This window comes from Rattus rattus, chromosome 4 (assembly GCF_011064425.1).
Source record: "Rattus rattus isolate New Zealand chromosome 4, Rrattus_CSIRO_v1, whole genome shotgun sequence".
Lineage (NCBI taxonomy): Eukaryota > Metazoa > Chordata > Mammalia > Rodentia > Muridae > Rattus > Rattus rattus.
In genome coordinates this window covers 930864-942194 of record NC_046157.1, presented here as the reverse complement: position 1 = coordinate 942194, position 11331 = coordinate 930864, and the positions used below count along the sequence as shown (strand labels likewise).

Sequence of the window (11331 nt, the reverse complement as noted above, 5' to 3'; positions counted from 1 at the left end):
GTAAATGCAAGGAGAGTTTTATTCTGCATTAGTCCAGCATGTTACGGTTTCCCATTACCAAAAAAGAGAGACAAATAAGTGATCTTGCAGGCTCAATTTAAAGCACATTGGTAATCCAGGGTAGTTGAGCTTCATCTTACTCTATCTCTAGGCATTTCAGAACCATTATAGGGCATGAGGGCTGAATCCTGAGTTTTTTTCTATTAGTAATTGACTTGCCTCGCTTGCCTGTGCTTGCCCAGTTCTTAGGCCTAGTTTCCTTAACTGCCAATTTGAATTATGTTATGGAATCAGCCTAACCTTCTCAGTAGCAAGGTGTTAAGTGATGTTTCTCTATCCCTTTCTGTTTCAAGCTCCTGCTTGAGTTTCTGTCCTGACTTTCTTTACTGATGGACTTTTGGTTATGGTGCCATCAGAGCAAAACTACAGCCCAAATGTAGCATTGCAGGCCTTCACTAACACAACCCAACCCTTTGGAATAGTTTTTTTTTTCCAACACAGTTGTGAACTCTCATGTTTTACCTGATTCTTAATAACAGGTTTGGTGTTCTATCACTGTTGACGTTTGTCTAGACATTATTTCAATATTTAATATCATAGGGGAATTTTCCCTTGAACACACTAAGAGACAGTATTGGAGATCTCAGATCTTTCAAAAGCTTTTTAAGCTCTTGCTTAGTCTCCTCCGTGTGTGTGTGTGTGTGTGTGTGTGTGTGTGTGTTGTGTGTGTGTGTTTGATTGTGTGTGTTTCTTGATTGTGTGTGTGTGTGTGTGTGTGTGTGTGTGTGTGTGTGTGTGTGTGTGTGTGTGTGTGTGTGTGCTTTGATTGGGACAACTGTAGAATCAAGAGTTCCAGAGACTAGGGGGGAAATCTTGCCAGAAACAGGAACCTGGAACCGTCCCCTCTATGACGGAGAGCAGCGCGCTGCCGGAAGTGACGCGTGACGTCCTGCGTGCGGCGGTGCGTCTGGTAGAAGGAGAAGATGGCGGTGTCCACAGGTTGGTTCCTAGCCCGGGTCGCCGCGTTCTCCCTGCTGGCTGTCCGGCGGGCCACGCGGGACTGCGGGTGCGCAGTACGGAGGGCCACGCGAGGGGCAAAGGGTGGGGCGGGCGGTGAGGAGGTCGGCCCGCGTGTGTCCGAGCCCGCGGTGACGGGGAACCTGCGCGCCCACCGTCAGCGGCGGCCCTGCGGTACCGGCGATCAGGGTGCCGCAGCCGAGCTGAGGGTGGCTGAGGGTGGAGTGTGCTGGGGCTGCCCGGGTTGGCAGTGGCATTGCCCATCAACGAGGCAATGGCGGAGAGGCATCCTGGATGGAGCCGGGGACCTCGGCTGGGAGTCCACCAGACACGTGCGGGAGGACAGGACTAACAGGTCCGCTGCTGTTCGGAGTAAGAAAGCGATGATTTTACCTAGCTGGCAGAAACCGTGTTCTTTTTTCCTTCTTATTTAAGTGGAAAAACTACAGTACACTGAGCAAGAGAGAAGCTTATTGAAGGACAGTTGGTGCCTTAGATAAGGTGTTCTACTTCTGTCTACAATACTCGGTTTCCTATGAGCAGAAAGTTGAAATTTAAGTGTTGACAGGGCTTAGAAATTTGATGACTTTAAAAATGTTAAGTTAAAAGAGTTAAATTGTTGAATTTTAGCATTTAAAAATGATGTTTCATAAGATTTATTTTTTCCAGTTCTTATTGAATCTAGGTTGTAGAAATGGAAGAGGTTGAATGGATGTTGTGCTTGTTACATTTCAAGGTAGTACCTTTATATTTTCCCTATTGTTTAAATCCTACCTTTATTGTGTATAGGTGTCATAAACAATAAAATCTTTAGAAATTCTACCTCTGGAAGATACATCAATGGTCTGATCAGAGCAGTCTAGGACCAAGGATCATTTTAAAAGTGGTATTTTAATGTTATAACCCTTAATCTCTTACTTGTTATTTGAAATATATGTGCGTATTAATGGGGCCATGTTTTTTAAGAGTTATGCTCAATATCTTAAAGTTTAACTAATAAAATGGCATATGGTAATAGGAAAAATGTCAATTTGTGATTGTATTTGTTTTTTTGAAACGTATTTAACACTACTCATGTGAAAGAATGCTAAGTATTTTGAAGAGAGCAGCAATTAGATAATATGAATGGCACATACTTTTTGTCAAACTTTAATTTTGGAAGTTGAATGTATACAATAAATAAGCTTTGATGGATTATTTGCACATGTATTACATATTAGATATCTGTATTCTGTTTGTTATTGTCACTGGTTTTAGACCAAGGAAATGGGAACCTTGATATAATTAAAATACATTTTAGAAAATGGAGCTTATTTATTTATTTTTTGAGTGGGTGTCCCATGTAGCCAGGCTGGCCTTGAACTCTTAACTGGAAAAAGTTTGGAGAAAAATGATTCAAATTAGATTGAGAATTCCTTCTTAAAAAATTGAGAAAGCAAAGAAGTAAAAAGTTACACATAACTCAGAAGCAAGATTATAACCCAGTGTTCCCTCCATCACAAGTAACTGAATTTGGAGTATTTCTCAAAGGATGAGTTTCCATTCTATTTTAGTCTAGACACTGACTTTTATATATTCCTTACTTGATAACGTTTTCTTTTATACTTTTAGTTCCTTCTCAGATGGTGTTTGAAGTTTTCTCCATCCTTTCCCTAAGTCAAGAGGATTTTACAGAATTTAGCTTAAACATTACTCAAGGGAAGAGATGTTTATTAATATTTAGTATCTGTGACTAAAGATTTTATTTGATTCAATTACTGTAATTTAGTGCGTAAAAAAGGAAGTTGTGTGTGTTTTGTGGTAGTGCTTTGAGATAGGATTGTGAGTTTCTGATGAGCCTGGGCTACATAAGGCTAGCCTAAGCTGGGTAGTAAGGTCCTGTCTCAAAAGTAAACAAAAACTGGACACTTTTGTCATAGTTTTAGATTTACAGAAAAATGGTGAAGATGGTGTTCATTAAGTTTTCTTCCTTTAATAACTTAGTATGACACATTTTTTGAAATTAATAACCTAATATGTCAACATGTTAACTATATATTTTCAGTTTTTACTTTAGGTCCCCTTTTGGTATTAAGAGCTCTTTTTAGGTACTGCATTACATTCTAACATGACATTGAAAAACATTCTCTTAGATTGTATTAGTGTTTGATGGGACTGTAGTTTCTTTGAATGCAGATACATGGGAGGCTTAGGGAAAAAATGAGATTTTGTTCCCTTTTCATAGGTCTGTGTAAGGTCAGGAAACAAACAAAGAAAAATAATTACCCTTTTCAGAAGTGGTCAGAGTTGTTTATTTTGGAAAGACTAGTGTGAGGGCTGGAGGTGGCTCAGTGGTTAAGAGCACTGGCTGCTCTTCTAGAGGTCCTGAGTTCAATTCCCAGCAACCACAAGGTGGCTCACAACCATCTGTTATGGGACCCAATGCTCTCTTCTGGTGTGTCTGGAGACAGCTACAGTGTACTCACATACATAAAATAAATAATCTTTAAAAAGAAAACAACCAAGATGTATAGAACGACTAGTGTGGTGTTATCCTGATTTCCCAGCTTGTCTAGACTGCTATGCCCTGTAGGCATGCCACTTAATTACCAGACCTTGCTTTCTTATGTTATATATGCCAGTGCTCACAAGCAGTACTGGAGGACAGTGCCTTGAGCCTCAGAACTAAATGATGGAAAAATTGAACTTGTGTGTGTTCTTTTCCTCAAACTTTCACTGCTGGCTTAGTAGATTTTGTTGTTGTTGTTGTTGGTCTTTATATAATACATTCTTCATAAACTCTTGATACTGTGAACAAATAAAATAGCCTCATTATACAAGTCAGTCCTTTCTCTACAGAGTAGTTTGGTGAAGGGAAAATGGCTATGAAACTTGTTTAAAGCAATTAGTTAAATGAAAAAGTTACTCTAGGTCTTTGAAAATGTCAAGACATTAAAAACCCTGGTTGACTACAAAGGTGAAAAAAGTAGTAAAATTAATATTTGGCCTAACAAGCATAGTATGGACATTACAGTTTCTTTTTTCTGTTCTTTTGTTTGTTTGTTTTGTTTTGTTTTTTTTAAACAGGTTCTCACTATGTAGTTTCTGCTGTTCTGGAACTCACAGAGATCCACCTGCCTCTGTTTCTGGAGTGCAGAAACAGTTTCATTTTTTGATAAAACACTTGCCAGATGTAATTTGAACACAACTCTCTTTCTTCCAGTTACTTAAGGTAGGATGTAGAACAGGAAGCTTTCTTTTTTAGATTTGGTAAGTGGGTAAATAGGTGAAAAGTCCTGAGCTAGATTATCTATCAGGGCTTTGTACTTTGTCCCTGTGTTAGGAACTATCTCAAGAGGTTTCCGTGTGGAAGGTTTTAGTGTTATGGCGTCTTCCTTTGCAGCTTTTGCTGCTAGGATGGAATTTAGGCTTCTCATATATGCTAGGTAGGTACTCTGCCTAGTGCTATGCTCCCAGCACTCTTTTACTTTATAATTTGGTACAATGTACCCCTAAGTTGCCTAACCATTCCTTGAACTTACGATTCTTGTCGAAGCCTTTCAAATAGCAGAGGTTACAGGTCTGTAGCATCAGGCCTATCTGAAATCATTCTTTGCTTACAACCATTTTTTCCACTTGTGTAGGTGAAGTCGCCAGGGAGGTGGAGGTAGGAGAATATAGAACTCAAGGTCATTCTTTGCTATATAGTTTTTTTTTTTTCCCTCCAGTCCATAAAGTACATGTGGGGATCTGAATTAAGATCCCCAGAACCTACATAAAGCTGGGGAATGCAGGTGGTGTCCATCTGTAACCCAGTGCTTGGCATGGTGTGGTAAAGACAGGTAGATTTTAGAGCTCCTTGACCAAACCAATACCAATAACCAATCACTAAGCTCCAAGTACAGTAGGAAGCATTGTCTCCAAAAGTGAAGAAGCTGTTGAGGAGGTCATTTGATGTTGACCTCTAGTCTTCATATACACACATATATTCCATGTGATGATAGCATAGTATGCTAGCAGAAGTTGGGTTAGTTAGGGTTGGTGTTATTACACTGTGCTTCCAGAAATCCATGCGGATGGGAACCATTCATAGCAAGGGTTACATAACTGTGGAAACAAATATTTGCTTAGTAATTATTTTGGGAATTGTTTAACATAAAATTTACAGGTAGATAGAAAACATGTTGACTAGCATAATAAAATTTGTTGTTTGAGAACTACTGTGAAGTAAGCCTGGAAGACAAGGCTTGGGAGTAGTGAGCTGTCTAGACAAGGTTTGGGAGTAGTGTATTGTTTACAGAGTGTAGTTCATTTGTGTAAGAATAAATGTTATTTTCAGTTTAAATTGGGACTTAGCAAATATTCAGACTATAAAAGAAGAATCTTTTCATCATCTGTAAGGTTTTTAACGTTGAAATAATAGTTGTAGTAAACAGTATATTATAGATCTGTCTTTTAAGCCAAGTTGAGATGTAAACTAAGTCTATGTAATGAGTACAGCTTACAGTTTAGTGTATTTAGAGGTGTGTGAAGTAGAATAAGATTAAAAGAAAAAGAATAGTCAGATACTGACTTATTCATTTATTTGGTGCTATAATTAAGCACTGCTTGTACTGGCTGTTTATCAGTCATGATTTCACTTGCTACCTGAAGCAATGGGTCATTACCCTTCACAGCTTGCTGACTGCCACATAACCTTCTGTAAAACCTCACTTGCTTTCTCAGTCTACCCTGTTGTTTTAGAGCGTAAGATAAAATATGAACTGGTCCCAAGACTGAGGCCTTGCAGGAGGTGTCCTGACTCTGGTACATCGCTGACATCTCATTGGTGGCAGAGTGCTTTTTCCAGGACATGTCCCCAATGTGAATAGTTTCTTAGGAAGTAATTCTAAATACACTAGCACTATTCTACTTCCCCCAGTCCCTAGCAGTTTCCACATTACTTTTTCCCTAATAGATTTGCCTCTTTTTGTCTTTGTATGTGTGGAATCATGCTGCTCTTTATGCTCTTTTCTATGGTCTTTATATCCACCTTTTTCACTGTTATGGCTTAAATATGACTACCCTTGTCCAAGGCTCCTGGGTTAAAGGCTTGATGGTTGTTTGGTAGATCCAGTCATTGAGAGTTGATTGATTTCGATGTAATCGATGGGTTAATCCATTGATGTATTCATAATTTGATGACATTTGGGAAGGAGTAGAAAGTAGGACATAGAGCCCTGTTAAGGTCTTTTTGTGTGTGACCCTTTTCTCTCTGGTTTTGTGCTTCCTGATGGCTGTGAGGTAAGCAGCCGTGGGCTAAAACAATTGGGGACATCTGAAGAAGGACTGTAATTTTTTTTTTTTTTTTTTTTTTTTTTTTTTTTTTTTTTGAGCTGGGGACCGAACCCAGGGCCTTGCGCTTGCTAGGCAAGTGCTCTACCGCTGAGCTAAATCCCCAACCCCAAGGACTGTAATTCTTAAAACTACCCTTCAGTTGTTGAGGTGGTTCGTTACAGTGATGGGAAACCTATACTGTGTAATGTGCTGAAGGGCTATTTGTGTTACAGTGTACATAAATACTTTTATTCTGTTTTGTGGTTAAAGAAATGTGGTATATGTTTACCACATTTTTTTATTCGTCCATTCACCTGTTGATGGGCATCAACTTTTGAAGATTGGCTACTTTTTAAAATTTATTTTGGCCATTGGGAATAAGGCTTCTGTGAACATTTGTATCTGCTCTAAAACATGCTTTTAAAAGGTAGATACCTAATAGAGTGGTGACTGTGCTTAACTGTTGGAGGAGCCGTTGCTCTGCTCTTCCAGGGGGAACTGGTTTTAAAGCCTTGGTAGCAGTGCCTGATGGTCCTGCTTTCTCCACATGCTCACCAGTACTTGCTGACTTTTAGGTTTAGCCATCCTGTGCATAGGATGCATGGGATTTTGCTGCTTGGTTTGTATGAGATGCAAGGTCTGATCATGTATTTCTTACTCCAAAGACTCATTTAACTGAGTTCAGAAAACAGTAGTGAGGATAGCCTGTGTCTCTGGGCAATCTGTTCTTGGAGCTTTCCTTTGGCTTCCTTAATCTCTTTGCCAAAAGTTTAGCATATTCTGCAGCACCTCTCTTATTTTTATCAGTGCATTGTTTCTTCAGAGCAGTGTGCCAACATGTGTGTTGTAGGACATGTGGAGTAATCTTGGGTGTTTTGCTCCTGGGCTGCTTATTTTCTTTGTTTGCAGGCATCCTAACAACATGTCAGTAGGCATGGTCTTCTTTACAGATACTGAAAAGTTTTCAGTTCTACTAGCTCTTTTGGGCCCCACCTAAGGCATAGTAATGTCGGTTAGTCCAAGAATTAATCTTGTCTCCCCCCACCCTCCAGGATAACCAAGTTGAGACCACTTCGATTGGTGTCTACACTACATCTGTGAACAGACTTGTGCTTCCTCTCTCTAGTTCTCCTTGGTCTAGGACAATCAAGTTCCTTTACTCATCAGCAGGCACATTCTGCTGATGGTCAGGATACCTTGGTTTATAGGGAAACCAAATCATTCCTACTACTGATTTGGACCAAATAACCCTTTCACTCTTCACCTAGAGCATTAGCCACTTCTGTGGCTGTAGGCTTCTCACAAAGTATAAAGTTTGTATTCATTTTTCTCTTTCATGAGTTTCTGACCTTGGGTGGCTAGGAAGGAGATACTCATTGTCTTCTTAACAAATCTTCATCTAAGAGGCACCATTAAAAAAGCTTTCCTGTGGTTTTGATTGGCATTTTTCTGATTGCTAGTGATGCTGAGTATCCTTTTGTATGTTAGCCATCTATATGTTTCCTTGAGAAGATTCTATGTCCAACAATTGTTTTCATTTTTAATCTTATATTTTAAAGCAGGGTGTCATTAAGCTTGAATTTACTATGCATTAAAACTGGCTTTGAAAAAAAACTATATGTACATATTTCAAAGTGGAAAGGGTTTTTCTGTATAGCCCTGGGATGTCCTGAAACTCAGTCTGTAGACTAGGCTGGCCTTGAATTCAGAACTTCTACCTCCCAAGTGCTGGGATTAAAGCCCAGCTGAAATATTTTTAAACATTTATTTATTCTTACATTTGTGTGTGTGTGTGTGTGTGTGTGTGTGTGTGTGTGTCCATATGTATGTACCACATGAATGTGGAGGTCAGCGGATAGCTTGTGGGAGTTGTATTGTCTCCTTCCATTATGTGGAGTTTAGGGATTGAACTTGTGTGGCAGGCTTGGTGGCAAGCACCTTTATCTACTGAGCCATTTTGCCAGTTAGTCTTGAACTCTCGACCCTCTGGGCTTTACTTACCGAATGATGGAATTATAGGCATATGTTACTATGGTCAAAATTCTTGGGGTTGGGGATTTAGCTCAGTGGTAGAGCGCTTGCCTAGCAAACGCAAGGCTCTGGGTTTGGTCCCCAGCTCTGGAAAAAAAAAAGAAGAAAAAAGAAAAAAAAAGTCTTTGACTATGCTTAAATTGGGCTGCTTTTTCTTGTTTTAAATTTAGTTAGAGAAGTTCTTTATTCTAGTAGAGGTTCTCAATTAATGTCCTTTGCAAATGTTTTTCCCCCATCTTTGTCACTATAGATATAGTAATAGCAGAACTAAATTTTATTACATTTAAAAAACTCAGTAATCACTGTGCCTTTTTATGCCTATGGGACTTACCTCAGTTCCTGCTGCTATTCCCAAGCCTGCCTTTTTGAAAGTCCACTGGGCCAGCCAGAATATATCAGAACTTAGCTTTCTGAACCCCATCACTGTGCTTGTTTTCTCTTGTTTCCTTTCTGTTGAGAGCTTGTGCTCATGCATAACATATGCCTATAATTCCATCATTTGGTAAGTAAAGCCCAGAGGGTCGAGAGTTCAAGACTAACTGGCAAAATGGCTCAGTAGATAAAGAAATGTATGCATTTCCTTGCCCTCTTTCCACATCACCCAGCACACTACCTGGCAGGAGGTGAATCTGGGTATTGTCTCTCTGAGGACTCAGACTTTTGAACTCTTGAGTACTTGTTGCTTCTCAGGCTAGGGTCATCCTTTTTCTCTCTTGTTTTGCTTCAGGGTTTGAAGATGTTACTGTGCTGGTTCCTCCCAGTCAGTACCATCCTCATTCTCTCTGGTGTGGGGTCATCTTTAGAGCCCTGTGTTGTCACTGGCTTTGATGGGTGCTTTATGGCCTCACTTGCTCTTTTGCTTTTCTAATTGATGACCTTGTGAGAATGATTGTTCATGATTATTACCATGATGGCAGAGTGGCGGAAGGCTGATTTCACCTTAAGATTTGAAGTGTGACTTCACATTAAAAACAGCAATATAGCTAATACTCAGGGATGTTGCAAGCCATCTGCTCTCTGTCGATGCTGTAATTGTGCCATAGGTCTTTCAGTGTAGTGACTGAAATGTTACTGACAAGTACAAACAGTGCACAGATTGGTAAGTTATTGCGCTAGTATCATATACCCAGATTACAAGATGCCATTTACTAAACAGTACTGACAAGAAGCAATTTCTTCACAGGAAATGCTTGCTGTTGAAAGTCTTTCATTTATTTTTGAAGTGTTTACCTCATAAACAATGGTTTGAAGGGATAGCTTTTTATTTTGTTTCATATAATCTTCTGAATTATGGAAGTTAACTACAATTTCCTGGATTATCTAGAAGAGCAGTTATAACCAGTCAGAAGACCACATATCTATATCTTTTAAAAGATGTGTAATTCCTAATTTTACTGAGAAATTAGAACTAGGAGATAGAAAGTCTTATCACTTGCATATATCCCTACTTTATTCTAAGAAAAGCACCTCTTCCTTGTTCTGCAATAAACACTGTTGGATGTTTTCCTGGAGCATGCTAAGCTACTGCTATGTTCTTTCTTGAGCTTGTCTCTCTCACATCTATAACATATACAGACACTTTGGGGCTTTGTATTTGAATGAGCGAATCCACTACCTAATTTTGTCATTGAGTTTTAAGATCTTAGGGGGAAGCATGTTGTTTCTGTTCAGTCTCAGCTGCACTTGGTTTAGGTTGGTGCACAAATATTGAGAAAAGAAAAAAACAGGTTTGTAACTAGGTACCTATTGTCATCATTTTCTGTGGTATTTGCTCTGTCAGCGGCTTAATGAGAAAATAAATTGCTCCAGTACAATCTTACATGGTGATATTTTGCTGCTTTTAATTTGCCATTCTGAAGTAAAAGAATCCTAAAGGTTTGTTATGTCTAAATTCATTAATATAACAGGCTTATTTCCTCTTTATCTAGTGATATTAATATATAGCAAATAGATTTGTGAATGGGTAATCTGTGTACTTTTAAGGTGCTGTGGATAGAGATGGTCAGAATCCCTGTGTTTGGCATTAATAATAATTGTGTGATTAGGTCTTTTTTAAAAAGTTGTTTTATTTATTTACATTCCAAATTTGCCCCCCTTCCCAGTCCCTCCTCTAAGAGTTTTTCACCCCTCCTCTTTGCCTCTGAGAGGCCCCCCCCCCAACCCTCCCACTTACTGCATCCCTGTACCCCTGCATTCCCCTTCCCTGGGACATCAAGTCTCTGCAGGAGTAAGTGCAGTGCGATTAAGTCTTAATCCATTGTCTATACCATAGTGTAATGTAGTTTGCAAGTCATCTAAGTTGGTGGTCCTTTGACTTGTGGTTGAAGTTATGGTTCAGATACTTCAAATGTTCAAATTCTGATTTGAATTTTGTTTTTTCATTTTGTCTAGTTCAATTCCAAGTCATATTTTAGTGTCTTTCATTTGTCTTAGAGTTGATTGTACTTTATGTGGACTCGTCTTATGTAGTTGATGCCATTTTAGATTTATAAAGATTAATAAACATACTTTTTTGGAGTGAGCATGGGCTGGACCTAGGCCCCCTGCACGTAAGTAGCAGTTGTACAGCTTGGATTTCATGTGAATTCCCCAACAATTGGAGCGGGCGCTATCCCTGAATCTCTTGCCTGCCTGCCAGTGGATCCTGCTCCTCTAACTGGGCGGAGGGTATGCACCTAGTCTTGCAATGACTTGGTGCTGGGGTGAGGAGTGGGGGGTGTCGAATGGGGCCTGGGGTGGTGGTGTTGATACCCAAAGGCGGGCTCGGCCTATCAGAGGAAGGGGAAGGAGGAATGGGGGAGAGGGGATCTGCACCAGATGGTATTGGGAGGAGGTGGGGCTGATATTGGGATATAAAGTAAATAAATAAATTTAAAAAAGGTACTCTTGGGGTTGGGGATTTAGCTCAGTGGTAGAGCGCTTACCTAGCAAGCTCAAGGCCCTGGGTTTGGTCCCCAGCTCCGAAAAAAAGAAAAGAAAAAAAAAAAA

At 39.7% G+C, this 11331-nt stretch overlaps 1 protein-coding gene across 3 annotated transcripts in view; it reads left to right on the top strand.

Annotated features, from left to right (window-relative positions):
• The first annotated feature begins 945 nt into the window (after positions 1-945).
• Ube2v2 (ubiquitin conjugating enzyme E2 V2) overlaps positions 946-11331 on the top strand; it is a 30991-nt gene continuing 20605 nt past the window's right edge. Inside the window, exon 1 of one of the 3 annotated variants that reach the window (XM_032899800.1) lies at positions 946-999. In XM_032899800.1, coding sequence (XP_032755691.1) covers positions 984-999 — 16 coding nt within the window. In that variant the 5' untranslated portion in view covers positions 946-983. Of the gene's footprint in view, positions 1000-1212; positions 1373-1687; positions 1754-11331 lie in introns of those variants that run through there. The other 2 variants (XM_032899798.1, XM_032899799.1) reach the window with 2 other exon arrangements.